Raw genomic sequence first — 15837 nt, forward strand, 5'->3', positions numbered from 1 at the left:
TAAGAAAACTATTTGACAAAAATTGCTGGAAAAATTAAAAATTAGTATAGCAGAAACTAGGCATTGAACCACACATAACACCCTATACCAAAATAAGGTCTACATGAGTTCATGATTTTAGACTATAAGCAAATTAGAAGAACAAAGGATAGCCTACCTCTCAGATCTGTAGAAAAGGAAGGAATGTGTGGCCAAAGAAGAACTAGACTACATTATGGAATGCAAAATGTTTTGATTATGTTACGTTTTAAAGTTTCTGTACAAACAAAACCAATGCAAATACGATTAGAAAGGAAGCAGCAAACTGGGAAAAATTTTTACATCCAAGGATTCTGATAAAGGTTTCATTTCTAAAATATATAGAGAATTGACTCAAATTTATAAGAATACAAGCCATTCACCAATTGATAGTCAAAGGATATGAACAGATAATTTTCATATGAAGAAATTAAAACCATTCTAGTCATGAAAAAGAATGCCCTAAATCATTCTTGATCAAAGAAATGCAAATTAAGATAACTTTGAGGTACCACTACACACCTGTCAGATTGGCCAAGATGACAGAAAAAGACAATGATGAATGTTAAAAGGGATGTGGGAAAACTGGTATACTAATGCATTATTGGTGTGTTGTGAACTGATTCTACCATTCTGGAGAGCAATTTGGAACTATGCCCAAAGGGCTTTCAAACTATACATATCCTTTGATTCAGCAATGTCTTTAATAAGCCTGTATCCCAAAGAGATCATTAAAAAAGGAAAAGGACCCACATGTGCAAAAATGTTTATAACAGCCCTTTTTTGTAGTGGCAAGGAATTGGAAACTGAGTTGAAGACTCATTCAATATTCAGTTGAAGAATGGCTGAATAAGTTATGTCATATGACTGTTATGGAATATTATTGTTCTATAAGAAGCCATCAGCAGGATGATTTCAGAGAGGCTTGGAGAGACATATATAAATTGATGCTTAAGTGAAGTAAGTGAAACCAAGAGAATATTGTACAGAGCAACAAGATTATATGATGATGAATTCTGATAGTCTTGCCTCTTTTCAACAGCAAAGGAAAGGGAGAAAACATTTTGGAACCCAATTTTTTGCTAGGATGAATGTTGAAAACTATCTATACATACATTTTGAAAATAAAAAGCTTTAAAAAAAAAAAAAAAAAGCCGTGTTTCAGGCAAGATTCAAACTCAGCTCTTCCTGACTTCAAGCCCAACTCTCTAATCACCCTGTTATACAGGCCCTTGCCCCAGATCACAAGGTCAGTCAACTAAGACTTTGTAGGGCTTCAAGTTACATATAGCTCTATAAGTTCACCTTGACCTTTTAACTTTCAAAGGTTGTGATCTTACCTCCATTCTCCTTCAGACTCTTTCAGTACAAAAAGAGATGGCAGAAATCCCCAAACACTTCATTTTACTGATGAGAGGAAAGTGATCACTCTCTTCTGGCTTCCCTGGCTTTCTTAGCTTGTCTTAGCTAAAATCTTACAAGAAACCTTTCCTGGTCCACCTTTATATTAGATCCTCTCCTCTGTGATTATCTCTGATTTATCCTGTTTATATCCTTCTGGTTGTTTGATTGGTTTGTTTATAATTGTTTACATGTTATTTTCCCCATTAGATTATGAGTTCCTCGAAAGGAGGGACTGTTTTTTGCCTTTCCTTGTATCCTCAACACACGCTTAGCACAGAGCCTAATACATAATAGGCATTTAATAAATGTTTCTGGACTTTCTTTGACTTCTGTCAATTAGGTTTATTTCATGTTTTGTTTCAGAATATCTCTTCCAATATCTTAGAGGAATCTGCAGTCTCTGATGACATCCTGTGCCCTGATGAGGATGGTGTGTGTTCTGGGAGATATTTCACAGAGAGCGGCCTGGTTGGGCTGTTGGAACAGGCTACTGAACTTTTTAGCACGGTGAGTAACATAAGAAAGAACTCAAAGGGTGCCTTGATGTTGATGATTTGAAAACAACATTATCAGTTGAAAGAAATATGGCTTCTTTGTAATAAGTTCAGAGATGTGTACTTAAAGTAAATCCCAGAGAGTAAGTTGAGTATATCTTGGGATTGGATGAAAAGTTTTTAAGTTTCATTGAACCTTGCATCCTTTCCACAAGGTATTGGAAATCTTTTCTTCATTACAACATTACATTATGTTAACTATATGGAAGTTTCACTGTGTTATTGCCATTTTATGGAGAAAAATCAAGTGACTCTACCAGAGTTGCATAATGAATTAATGTAACAATATTGGCTTTCCTTCCTTCCTACTCAAGCCAAAAATTAAAAAAATAAAGTTAGGGGCAAGTCATTAAAACATCTGGGAAGAAAAAAGGAGGTAGTACCTCTCTTCTAACAAAGAGATCTTTCCCAGACTGTATATAGGTATGCTTCAAAATAGGAACTTCCCAGCACCTTATTTATTTCTTCAGTATACCTGATAGATAGGCAAACCAATTTTAGATATTTGAATTCAAGGCAAAGGAAAAGTCTCTAGATATCATAAGAGCTTGTTCCATTATTTATCATCTGTTCTCAAAATAGTTTTCTCCTTATCTATTTTTTAAGATTTCATTAAATTTAGCAGAGCCTCTTTATGTTCCAGGGCAGGTAGGTGACACAATGGATAGAATACCAGTCTTAGAGTCCAGAAGACTTATCTGAATTCAAATCTGATCTCAGACATTTACTAACTGTGTGACCCTGGGCAAGTCACTTAAACCCTGTTTGCCTCCAGTTTCCTAACCTATAAAATGAGTTGGAGAAGGAAATGGCAAACCACTAGTATCTTTGCCAAGAAAACTCTAGGGTTCACAAAGAGTAAAACACAACTAAAAAATTACTAAACCACCATAACAATTTATTTTCCTAAGTTTCTTCTTTTTACCTAATTTGTTTCTGTTTCTTCCCTAAAAATTAAAACTTTTTCTTTTTAACAGTCTTAATGTCTCCCCTTTCCCTTCATCTCCTTTCCTTACCATCTCCCCTCAAAATGAAAACTCTCTCTAACAAATATCCAACATCCAACCTACTGGTTTTCTTTCCTAATCAAGCCAAAAAAAAAAAAAAAAAGTTAGGGACAAGTCATTATAACATCTGGGAAGAAAAAGAGAGGTAGCATACAGTAGGCCTCTCTTCTAACAAAGAGGTCTTCCCTAGACTGTCTATAGATAGCACTCTATTCATCTCCTGTTGGATTCTTCAGAAATTTTCTCTACCTCATTACCTAAAAATTGATGCCCTCTCTATTATTTTATGGTAACCCATATGTTTTCTGACTTCCACTAATTTTCATTAATAGGTAGAATATTTATCATTTATAGGTTCATAGAATTGTAGACAAAGACAAAAGGGACCTTGGCTTTTGCCTACCCCCCTTTCCTAATCCTCTTTTTACTCATTTTACTCATGAAGAATGGGGTCCTTGAAGAAAGAACTTTTCAACCCAAAGTCATACCATAGAGTAAACCCACAGCCTCAAATTCTAAATCTAATATATTTTTTTTACTGTGCCAGTCTGTCTCCACTTATTTAAATGGCTCTAATTCCAGAGAGATGGAGGGAACTGACCAATGAATGTAAACAGAGGGACCCAGAGACAGGAAGGCTTGGCTTTAAGTGTCATACTTACTGCATCCTGGTTACCCACAACTTGGACAATTCATTTTGCTTTTCAGTGCTCTGGAAATTCTGTAAGATTATAAGCTTCATAGAGTTACCTCTCTGTACTTGTAGATTTTCTTCACTAAGAATTACCCCATACCAGTGAAATCACACATCTGAACAAAAAAAAAAAAAAAAAATTCCTAAGACTATATAATAGAGGGGCAGCTAGGTGGCGCAGTGGATAGAGCACCAGCCTTGAAGTCAGGAGTACCTGAGTTCAAATATGATCTCAGATACCAAACACTTCCTAGCTGTGTGACCTTGGGCAAGTCACTTAACCTCAATTGCCTCAACACAAAAAAAAGCAAAAAAAAGAAGAAGAAGAAGAATATATAATAGAGACCAGGCAGAACATAGGTTTAGGAATCATCCTCAATACTGCAAAGCAATGAGAATGCCAATAGGAAATCACCTTTTGGGGGACGATCCTCGTCTTATTGTAAGACTTATCATATTTAATGTTTTTTTTTTTTTGTCAATTATATTAAGGGAGGGTTGTATGAAACTGTCAATGAGGTCTACAAGCTGGTCATCCCCATACTGGAAGCTCACCGGGACTTCAGGAAGCTGACCTCAACTCATGACAAACTGCAGAAAGCTTTTGATAACATCATAAACAAGGTACTTAGGATAGAGCCCTTTCTAATGCATCTTGTGGCCAGGATGCTATAGGTTTAAAAATGTTTAGTCACAAATATTAAAGCAGTAATCCCTGTCCCCATTCTCTGGGTTTTTTCCAGGGAGTTCTCCTTCACATGGTATCCCATAATTTGTTATATGGCTAACAATGAATGATCAGAAATGAAATGGGACCTGAGAGTGTGAAAGGAGGGGAGAGAGGAGATGTTCAAAATTGTTCAAAGAAAATCTGAAAATTGCTAGTGTGATTTGGATATTAGCACTTTACAAGAGACTTTAGGGATCAAAAAGGAGAGTGACATTCCCCAAGACACTCAAGGAATTAGTAATAAAACTGGGATTGTAATCAGGAACAAGAGTTTTAACTAGTCTGGGACAAGCACTTCTTTGCCCCAAGGTACCAATTTGCCCTGGGGAGTTGCACCCTCTCTCACAGCATTCCTCTCCCAGAATGGAATGCTTTCTCTTCAGTTGCAACAACCATTCACTTTTCCCTACCCTCTTGTCCTTTTGTGCCATGCATACTTCTTCAATGCGAACATGCCTCAGGCTTACCATGCTCAGGATCTGGTCTCTGTGGTTCCCCTCCCCAACCTCAGACAGCAAAAACCATTCTCTGTAACTTTTAGCTCGAGTGACACCATCCTCGGTTAAATAGTCCTGGATAGTGGCAATTGCCACCTCCCCATCACTCCCTCCACTCAAACTGAATTTGTCCCAGGCTCAAGAATTCCTTGTTGCAATTCTAACCAAGAGCTCTTTTTTAAATGTCATTTCAAAAGCTCCTTTTATAAGTGTCAAATTTTGAATGTGTGTTTGTAGTGTTGGTTTGCTTTTTTTTTTTTAATGGAGTGATTTCTTCTTGATTGTAATCATGGCAGTTCCAATTTATTGAACACTGCTATTCTTTTTACCAGAGAAACCAAAGTGTAAATATGAAATCTTGCCTTCTATTTACCAGGGTCATAAGCGAATGTTTGGAACCTATTTCCGAGTTGGTTTCTATGGCTCCAAATTTGGAGATTTGGATGAGCAGGAATTTGTTTATAAAGAACCTGCAATTACCAAACTTCCAGAAATTTCTCACAGATTAGAGGTAAGAAGAGATTATGCTTATTATCTAAAGCTTTCCTGGTGGGGGTGAAAAGGGGAAAGGGAGAAATGGAGTTAAAACACATGCTTCCAGACAGCTTTTAAAAAACAACTCCCCCGCCACTGGCTTGGCTTTATTGCTTTTTATAGACCACTGCATAGTGCCCATCTGGCAATCACATTGGCAACTGGAAGTAGAAAACGGTTTAGAATGACTCCTTTCTCCCAGCTCTCCTCACAAGTTCATGTCTCTTCAGAATGTATAAAGGCAGAAATTGTATATCACTTCTGTAAGTCCCCTTCCCAAAGTACTTACGATTGGACTGATCTTTTTGTCATCCTTTCCTAAATTCAGTGGGAAAGTCCAAAGTGTCAAGGGGATTATCATAGGCCGGAAAAATCTGTGATTGTTTTAGGAAATACTTTTGGTTTGCAGCAACTATAGCCTGTGCTTTGTGTCTCTGGGGTAAGGGTTACCTTACTAAGGTAAGGAACCCTAGTTCTGATATAGTGACTCCAGAGTTGTTCTCAGATGACAAGTACATAATTCATTATACCAGGATTGTGCTTCAAGCCTTTACAACTTGGTGTGGAGGCTTCCAGAGTTAGAATTCTTCTGGCATAGTCTTGGAGAACTTGAGATAACCTTTGCATCATGATGAAGACTGTAATGGAGAAAACCATAGAGAAATAATTTTTCTTCCTTTTGGTCTGACTTTTATTTTATTGTTTTAACAATGTTCTTGTGTAGGAATTCTCTTTACTAATACAGATCAGAAATGACTCTGCAATTTGTAGACAATTTTGAAACTTAAATATTGAATTCATTGTATACATAAAAAGAAAATCAAGATGTATGTAATAGATTTGCAGGTTCAAGTACCAAGTCTATTTTTCTATTCTACTTTGAATATATAAGTGCTCATTTTATTTGGTGTTTACCAAAGCACAGAAAAAAAAAAAAAAGAAATTTAAAAAGAGCAAAAAAATTTATATTATCCTAGTGAGATACCCAGGAGACTGAGAAGTTAAGTGACTTGAATAGGGTCATACAGCCAGACTATGTCAGAGACAGGATCTATCTTCTACAGGAAGTCTTTCCCAATCCGTCTTAATTCTAAAATCTTCTTTTATTGATTTTTCTCCCATTTATCCTATCTGTACCAAATTATTTGAATATAGTCTCCCGTTTTAGATTGTTAGCTCCTCAAGGGCAGAGATTGACTTTTGTTTTTATAGCCCTCAATGCTTAGCATAAGGAATATATAGCAGGCATTTAAAAAAGGTTTATTTGCAGGGCAGCTAGATGGTGCAGAGGATAGAGCACAAACCCTCAAGTCAGAAGGACCTGAGTTCAAATGTGACCTCAGATACTTAATATTTCCTGCTTGTGTAACTCTGGGCAAAGTTACTTAACCCCAATTGCCTCAACCAAAAAACCAAAACAATAACAACAAAAAACATTTATTTGTCTTACTGATTTACTTGAACCTATTACAAGTCTTCTTGACTCTAAAGCTATAATAATAATAAACTGGTAATTATTAAATCTCCCATTTCTATAGCACTTTAAGATTTAGGTGAGTAGTTTGTATTATACTCATTTTAATGGGCCAGGATCACACAAAGCAGTTCAAATCTCACCTCTGACACTTCAAAGCTATATTAAAAAGAGTAAACATAGAACAAAATTAATTGAAAACATAATCCAGAGCACTTGTCAAAATAATAATAATCCCGAGAACTAAAAAATAATGGCAAAACACAGCACCGTAAATACTGAAACACTTAAGTTTACTCCACTCTTTAGGTGCCCTGAACACTTCACGATAACTAACAGATGTATTGCCCACATAATATATTCATTGCCTTATAATAAATACCTTGAATTTATTTAGCATCCTTCTTTTAAAATTTTGAGGTTGTCTTATTGAGGCTTGTATTATCTCTTTCAGGAAAAACTGGGCAAAGGGTTATTATGCCTGCTTATACATAAGTAAACTGAGACTTTTTGTTGTATGAAACATAAATTTCAATTGTATGTGAGACTCTGTGACTCCATTTGGGTTTCTTGGTAAAGATATAGAGTGGTTTTCTGTTTACTTTTCCAGATTATTTTATAGATGAAGGAAGATGAAGGAAACCAACAGGGTAAAATAAAATGACTTGCCCCTGTTTGGAGGCCAGATTTTAATTCATGAAGATAAATCTTCCTAACTCAGTGTTTTAGTCATTGCACCACCTAGCTGCCAAGATTTTGTCCCAAAGAGATTAAATTACTTGTTAAAGTCACACAGTTTATTGGTGAAAGTGCTGGAATAGGATTTAGATCTCTTTTTGTTTTGTTTCTCCTTCTGACACTCAGAGATATTCTACTGAATTCCTCCCCATTTTCTAAAGTCTAATTCAAATGCTACCTCTATAAAAATTGTCTCTAATCTCTTTACCATTAAGACCATTCCTCCTCAGGCCTTTTTAATTAATGCATTTGTAATATATTATTAAATATTATAACTATGTATAAAAATGTTTTGTGCTTTTCTAGATTGCAAGCTCCATGAAGGCAGTGACTAATGTCTCATCTAAAACAGCTTCCTTGAAAGTTTACCTAGTATAAAGCAAGCATTTAATAGGTATTTGTTGCATCACATTGCAGTGAATGGAACTAAATTTAGAATACTTTCAGCTTCAGTTTGCCACATAAGAAAAATATTAGTGGTAAGAATCAGTGAGGCTGAATTCAATGGCAACACACTATGAGTATTCAGTGATTGCTAATTAAATCAATTTCAAGATCACAGTATAATTAAGGTAGGAACGTGTTTATCAGATGGCAGATTTTTCTTTATTTTGGACTGTGGGTGACATTGCTCATTAGCTCCAATTTTATCCTGATATCACCTCATTGTCAGAATGTTCAAGTGCCTGTGAAGTAAATCTTAAACTTTTTTTCCAATCTCCCCCTACATTTCCAAAAGAGAGGTAAAAAAAGAATTTCATCAAAAAAAAAACAATTTTTTTTAAAGAATTGCTTCTTTTCTCCAGGCATTTTATGGTCAGTGCTTTGGTGCAAATTTTGTGGAAGTAATTAAAGATTCTATTCCTGTGGACAAAACCAAGTTGGATCCTAACAAGGTATGGGATAGATTTATACAACAGTATTATCCTTGGAACACTTTCTTTCTGAAAGCTAGCAAGTGACTCTTTGAAACTTTCACATGAATCCTACATCCTTAACCTAGTACTGAGGGGACAAGGAGGGAGGGGTGAGGATAATTGGTTTAGGCTTTAAAAATCATACCCCCGGAAAATCCAAATTTATTACAAGAGCAAAATTCTGATTAACAACTTCCCAGGCAGCTTTATTTAGCTCATTGATACCATATGCAGGGTTTGGTCAAAGACAAAAAGGACTGGAAAAGGCTGTTAGCCTAGTAAAATGTGCAGCTTCAAAAAATAGATCTTTGAAATCTCTTTTGCTCTCCATTTCTTTTTCTTTTTATTTCCTTATAATTTCATTCCTATACCCATGACAAAACAAAAACCTTTGATGCAAGCTTCAAGTATAAAGGCGTTAAAAACTTAGAAAGATAGCATTTATCATGTTTGACATTTACCAATAAACTCGAGAATATGATGCTTCATGCTATATGCCAAATAAAGTGAAAAATAACTTTTGACATAATTGTTGAGGTAAAAGGAACAAGGCTATTTTCCCCCCAAGAAGCTAGCACTTTGTTATAAGGGACAATATGATGTTTCTGCAAAGTAAGAAGAGAGTTTTGAATTAGAGATTAAAATCTGTTCTCAGATTTTTGTCATAGAAGTTACAACTGAATATAATAAAATATAATTCAATGCAATACAACACAATAAATGCAGTACAATCTAGCACAGCATAATAAAATATAACATAAGGCAACAAATACAACATAACATAATGTGACATAACAATACACTGTAACAGACTATATTACTTTGCAACACAATATAGTACAATACAATACCTTCAGTCTCTCTTTTCCTTCAAGCACCACCTTCCTGAAATCTTTCCTGATTTCCTACAACTGCTAATGTCCTCCTTCCCCTAAGTACATTGCATTTAACTATTTTGTAGTTGTTATTTATTATCTTTATATTTAGTCTGTACACTTGAACATGAAATTGTTATCTCCCCCTTAGAATATAAAAGCCTTTCAAGTTGGATTTCATTCTCTTTATGTATATTCTTGGAAAACAGCACAGTGTCATCCACATAGTAGGCATTTAACAAATTCTTGATGGACATTTTATACTTATTGCATGGTTGCAATAGCCACACTTAGCCTTTGGAGAACTATTTATTCATATCCATTAATCACTTATCTATTGAAGAATTGCTAATATAGAAATAGATACACACACACACACATATATGTATACATATATACACAATATACCTACATATGCATTATATATGTTCACAGGTATTTAATATGTATACATATGTATTTGTCAATTATTTATCTGTAGAGGGCTGGCACTCTGAAAAGGTGTAATTGAATCTAAAGTTAGCAGAGTGCTTAATGCTAAGTACTACTCAATATGAGATAATGATTCTTTAAACATATACTTAGATGATATAGTGATGTGATGGCTCTCTTCAAGACTGGTGCTTGCTGAATGTGTTGTGGTGAGGTAATCATAGGCAAGGATTGGAGGGCTGAGAGAGGGTCAGAGTTTCTCATGCTGAGAAGAGAAGACTTCAGCCTCCAGACTCCAGAGTCCAGGATGAGCCGTATGGCAGCTTGCTTGCCTCCTTCACTTCTTCTCCTAAAGACCAAGGTCTTTGACTGATACTGACTCTGACTGATCCTGAGGCCCTCCAGAGAACTAGCCCAGACATTATATTTACTGAAAAATTTTCCACAAAGATTTTTTTCCCATTCAGCCACTTCCTTTCTTATGCTAAGTACAGTAATTTTCTGTGGAGAAGCTTTTCAGTTCCATGTTTATGTATTTGACTTTTTATATATAATAACCTATAATTATGAAAAACCTGTGATCTGGTTCTTTTATATTTTTTCATAGCATGATCTTCAATATTAAGGTAATGTCTCCATTAAGAATGTATTGTGGATGCTGAAAAATTACCCATGCATATATCTTGTAAATGAAAAGCTATAATAAAAAAAATAAAAATATTATTAAAAAAAATGTATTGCAGGATATGGCCTAAGGTGATAGGTAGTGTTGAACTCAAATAGAAAGAGTTTGTTTGGGTCACATGTTGACCTAAGAAAATCCAGAAATTAACATTATCTATTACTTATGTTGTACTATATTTTTATTTATATTATTAAACATTTCCCAATTGAAAAGCATCTTTTTAAGAACCCATACTAAAGAAAAAAAAAAAGGTATGATTGACAGGAGGAAAGGGGATTTGACTTAATAACCTGATGAGCTCTTCAGGTTATTCTCTCTCTCTCTCTCTCTCTCTCTCTCTCTCTCTCTCTCTCTCTCTCTCTCTCTCTTTCACTATACATATATTAAATGGCCATTCTAGATTATCAGACTCAATTAGATAATTTTGTTAAACTGTTTTTCTTTCTCTTTTCTTTTTGTTATAATTATTGACTTTTGAGGATAGGGAGAAGATGGAAGAATATTAAGCAGCTTTGAACTTGGAGTTAAGAAGACTTGGGTTCAGATCCCAATTTAGATACCAGTCTGGGCTGCACAATTTACCATCCTGTCTGATTTTTCTTGTCCTTGACTTACATCATGTTGTTGCTGTTCAGTCATGTCTGACTCTTTGTGATCCTATTTGGGATTTTCTTGGCAAAGATACTAGAGTGGTTTACATTTTCTTCTCCAACTTATGTTACAGATAAGGAAATTGAGGCAAGCAGGTTAAGTGACTTGGCCAGGGTCACATGGCTTGCCAAGTAGTTGAGGCCAGATTTAATTCAGGTGTTCTTGATTTCAGGTACATCTCTGCACCATTTAGACTATCATAGTAATCCTGTATTTGGTAACAGTGAATCCAAATTTCTTGGAGTTGTTCTACTCATACTGTCAGTCAAATTTTTTAAATGAAAGCATTATTTATAGAGCCATTCTGGAAAACAATTTGGAGCTATGTCCAAGGGGCTATTAAGCTGTATATACCCTTTGATCCATCAGTGCCACTACTGGGTCTGTATCCCAAAGAGATAAAAGAGGGAAAAAGACCACATGGGCAAAAATGTTTGTAGCAGCTCTTTTTGTAGTGGCAAGGTGAAGGAATGCCCATAAATTGAGGAATGGCTGAGTAAGTTCTGGTATATGAAGGTAATGGAATATTATTGTTCTATAAGAAATGATGAGCAGGCTGTTTGCAGAAAAGCCTGGAAAGACTTACATGAACTAATGGTGAGTGAAGTGAGCAGAACCAGAAGAACATCATATTCAGTAACAATAAGGATTTAGGTCTTCTCAGCAATACAGTGATCCAAGACAATTCCAATAGACTTGGGTATCCAGAGAGAGAACTATAAAGACTTAATGAGAATCAAAACATTCTATTTTCATCTTTTTTCTTTTAATTTGCTTTTTCTTTCTCATGATTTTTCCCTTTTGTTTTGATTTTTCTTTCACAACATTACTAATAAGGAAATTTGTTTAAGATGATTGTACATTTATAATTTATATCAGATTGCTTGTTGTCTTGGGAAAAGGGGATATAAAGGAGAGAGGAAGAAAAACTTGGAATTCAAACTCACAAAAATGAATTTTGAAAACATTCTTTACATGTAATTGGAAAAATAAAAATTTTTGAAAGAAAAATTGAATAGACAAAAGCATTAATAGGACATTTAGTAGGAACTTATTTTAAAATTTTAAATGTATTTAGTTTTTAATTTTCCTAGAGAATAATTTAAAGCCCCCAATTTTAATTAAAATTCCTTTCGGGAAATTTTTAAAAGACAGTTTTGAATAAGAAAATTTTGACTTTGGTGTGGGGAGGAGTTTTGGAGAGGAGTTGAATTCCATCTTGATGCCATCAAGCCTTGAAGAAGTCAAAGAGATCCTGTTGTTTAATGTGTCCCAGCATGTCTGTTCCCTTCCTTTGTCAGGATCTGTTTCTGTGGTTGGAAAATGATGCTCATTTCCTCTCTCCTCTTCCCTCCCTTCCCTTAGGCCTACATACAAATCACTTTTGTAGAACCTTATTTTGATGAGTATGAGATGAAAGACAGGGTAACCTACTTTGAGAAGAACTTCAACCTCCGAAGATTCATGTATACAACCCCTTTCACTCTGGAGGGACGGCCCCGGGGTGAGCTGAATGAGCAATATAGGAGGAACACCATCTTGACCACTATGCATGCCTTCCCCTACATCAAGACCAGAATCAGAGTCATTCAAAAGGAAGAGGTAATGTCACTGGAAAAGAACTACTATTTAGGGGAAATGAAGCTGTTGAAAACTTGGAAATAAATTACTACAAAAGACTCCCACAAGAGAGTTCCAAAGTGGAGTTTGCCTTTCCAGACCATATGGCAATTAAAATAGGAAGAAGGGAGCCTTTGCAAATTTCTTCTTAGAAATACTTTTACTCCCAAAGTGGAGTATGTGTCCAGACAGCTACTGTCTGTTCCCTGTGTTGTATAAATTCCTGTAGGTGATTTTGAAATTAGTATTGTTATGTCAGCAATAGCAAACCTATATAGGATAGCTGCTATATATACCTTATTGATTTTTTTTAATTGCCATGTAACACTTATCCAGGAATTCTATACCAATGAAATAATAAGTTTAGTCTTAATCCTGGTTTATCAGGTATTGAACAACTGTACAATTGTATAAGACAATTGTAAGCCAAGACAAAAGATTCTTGACCAGGCTCTCTTGGTACTGTGACCTTCCCTTCTTTCCCCAGAGCCACAACTTTGCAGAGAGGAGGGTTATAGTAAGCCAAGAGAGATGAACCTTCAAATTGTGTTGGAAGAACCATTTTCTACAATACCAAAAATGAGTATGAGAGACCCAGTAATAATAACCAGAACTGACATTTACCTAGACCTTTAAGTTTTCTGAATTACTTGTTTCAATACATTTACCTCTTATGATCTTCACAACCGTCTTTAATTCTCCCAGTTGCAAGTGGAATAATATGCTCTCATAATGGAAATAGAACTGAAATAGAAATAAGATTCACCTGAAACAATCTTTCCTCATATCAGTTGTCTCAAAACTCTTCCAACCATGTCTTCTTTGCCCTGTACCCATGAATCCAACTACCCTATTTGTCTCCCATATCTAATTCTGCCCAGTATCTGTATTACTAAGAGTCTGAATCATGAGCCAGCCTTGATGAGACAAGAAGATCTGGGTTCAAATCCCAACTGACATATGTTGGCAGTGTAAGCTAGGAGAAGTCATTTAATTTTTCAGTGCTCTAATATAAGTACTTGATAAAGCATAGGTTACTTGCATTGGTAGAGGGAGTTTCCTCATTTATCTACTCCTTATATCAATGAAAAAAGAGGTCCAGTCCCTATCCCTATAGTACCTACCATATTGACATAGCATGGTGGCCTTTGGAACCATGAGGACTTGGGTTCAAACCCTGCCTCTGACATATCTAAAACAGAGTATATTAGATTACGATTGTCCCTTCTACATCATGATTTTCCTCATTGTAGTTTCAATATGTCACAGGTCAGCATAAGAAATTAAATGGGAATTTGGGGGGAGTTTTGCAGAAGATATAGACAATAACACCAAGATAAAAAGATGACACAGAAAAAGCTTAGAAACTCAGAAATGTGTAAGATATGATATATGTATGATACTGTAAATACTCCATAAAAGAAAAAGAAAGAATTATGACTTCTTTGCTACAAAAAGAGATAAAAAAAATTTTACGCAGATTTTCTGGATCACAGAGAATGCTGTACTGCTAACTCCAGGGATGTGGGAGGTATAATTGTAGATTAGATTGAGCCTCTAAGACACTAGTTTGCCAAGGAGATGATGACCTTCATTCGGGAAGGGAATTTCCTTAATCAAGAGTTCCCTATACCAGTGAAATCATGTATCTCATCCTTATCTCTGTCCCTGTTTCTATTTGTTAGGACCAGAGAGTAACTTCCTCTCATTTTTGTTTTCTATTGTTGTTGTTGTTGTTGTTGTTGTTTTTAGTTTGTATTGACCCCAATTGAAGTTGCCATTGAAGACATGAAGAAGAAGACCCTAGAATTAGCTGTGGCTATCAACCAAGAGCCACCAGATGCCAAGATGCTTCAGATGGTATTACAAGGTTCTGTGGGAGCCACTGTGAATCAGGTAAAGATAGCCACTGGAATGAAAGGAAATGCAATCTCACTTTTCCTTTTAAATTATCATCCTATCTTCTTTTTTCTGTCTTGTCAATATGACCCAATGCACACAGAAAAACTCAGTCAAACCAAAAAAGTTTTTGCTAAACCTTTTGCCTCTGCTTTCATGTGACCATCTATCCTAGAGAAAAAAATCCAAAATATGTATAGGCTGGGAAAGCAGAAAACTGCCTCTACAATTCTTTACTATCCATTTAGAGATGGAATAGACCTTAGAGGTCATCTGAGCCAACACTTCATTTGACATATAAAGACATTAAGGTTTGACAGGGTAAATGACTTGCCCATGAGTCATACAGTAAATATCTGGGGCAAGATTTGAACCAGCATCTTCTTGTGTCTGATACATCAATTTTATCCATTATACCACACTATATGATTTGGGATCCAGACTGGACCTGAGGATCCTCTATGATTCAGACTATGTCCAGTTGGGAAGATTCTTTAGAGATCAATTGTGTGTGTGTTAACAGAGGCTGACTGTCGCCTACAGAGAGATTAGATTAAAGGATAAAGACCTCATTTGGTTGAAATTCCAGAATTGATGCTACCATATAAGCCTACCCTCTTACCTAAATTTAAAGCAAAGCCATAAGTAGAAATTGTTTTGACTTTGGGGAAATTGTGGGGGAGGGCAGAGCCACACAAACATGAGTCCAACTGCTGTGAAAATAGGTCTGGAGAGAAGGGCACTATATCTCTGAGGGAACTCAGAAGCCATTTAGTTCCCACACACCCCATTTTACAGATGAGAAAACTTAGGTTGGGGAAATTAAGAAATTTGTACCAGTTCACATTGGTAATTGTCAAAGATGGCATTTAAACTCAGGGCATCTGACTTCAAAATTATTTTATCATATTTTATCTCCTCCTCTTCCTTGTATTGGTTCCTGAGCAGGGCAAGAGAATGCCCAGGGATTAGCATGCAGTAGAAGACACTCCTCACAGTATCCAATTTCAACACCACTGAAATCACAGATCTGGGTTAAAAAATTTAAACAAATCAAAATGTTGAACCAAATAAATCAATTTTTTGTTTTTAAATGTTGAAGAAATTT

General features: G+C 35.6%; 1 protein-coding gene across 4 annotated transcripts in view; it reads left to right on the top strand.

Annotated features, from left to right (window-relative positions):
* DOCK8 (dedicator of cytokinesis 8) overlaps positions 1 to 15837 on the top strand; it is a 312124-nt gene that overhangs the window by 281318 nt on the left and 14969 nt on the right. For all 4 annotated transcript variants that reach the window (XM_051962333.1, XM_051962351.1, XM_051962346.1 and 1 more), the window contains 6 exons: positions 1786 to 1929; positions 4170 to 4301; positions 5281 to 5415; positions 8457 to 8546; positions 12576 to 12812; positions 14583 to 14726. In XM_051962333.1, the coding sequence (XP_051818293.1) occupies positions 1786 to 1929; positions 4170 to 4301; positions 5281 to 5415; positions 8457 to 8546; positions 12576 to 12812; positions 14583 to 14726 (882 nt within the window). The remainder of the gene's footprint in view (positions 1 to 1785; positions 1930 to 4169; positions 4302 to 5280; positions 5416 to 8456; positions 8547 to 12575; positions 12813 to 14582; positions 14727 to 15837) is intronic.

Source organism: Antechinus flavipes, chromosome 1 (genome assembly GCF_016432865.1).
Source record: "Antechinus flavipes isolate AdamAnt ecotype Samford, QLD, Australia chromosome 1, AdamAnt_v2, whole genome shotgun sequence".
Classification (NCBI taxonomy): domain Eukaryota; kingdom Metazoa; phylum Chordata; class Mammalia; order Dasyuromorphia; family Dasyuridae; genus Antechinus; species Antechinus flavipes.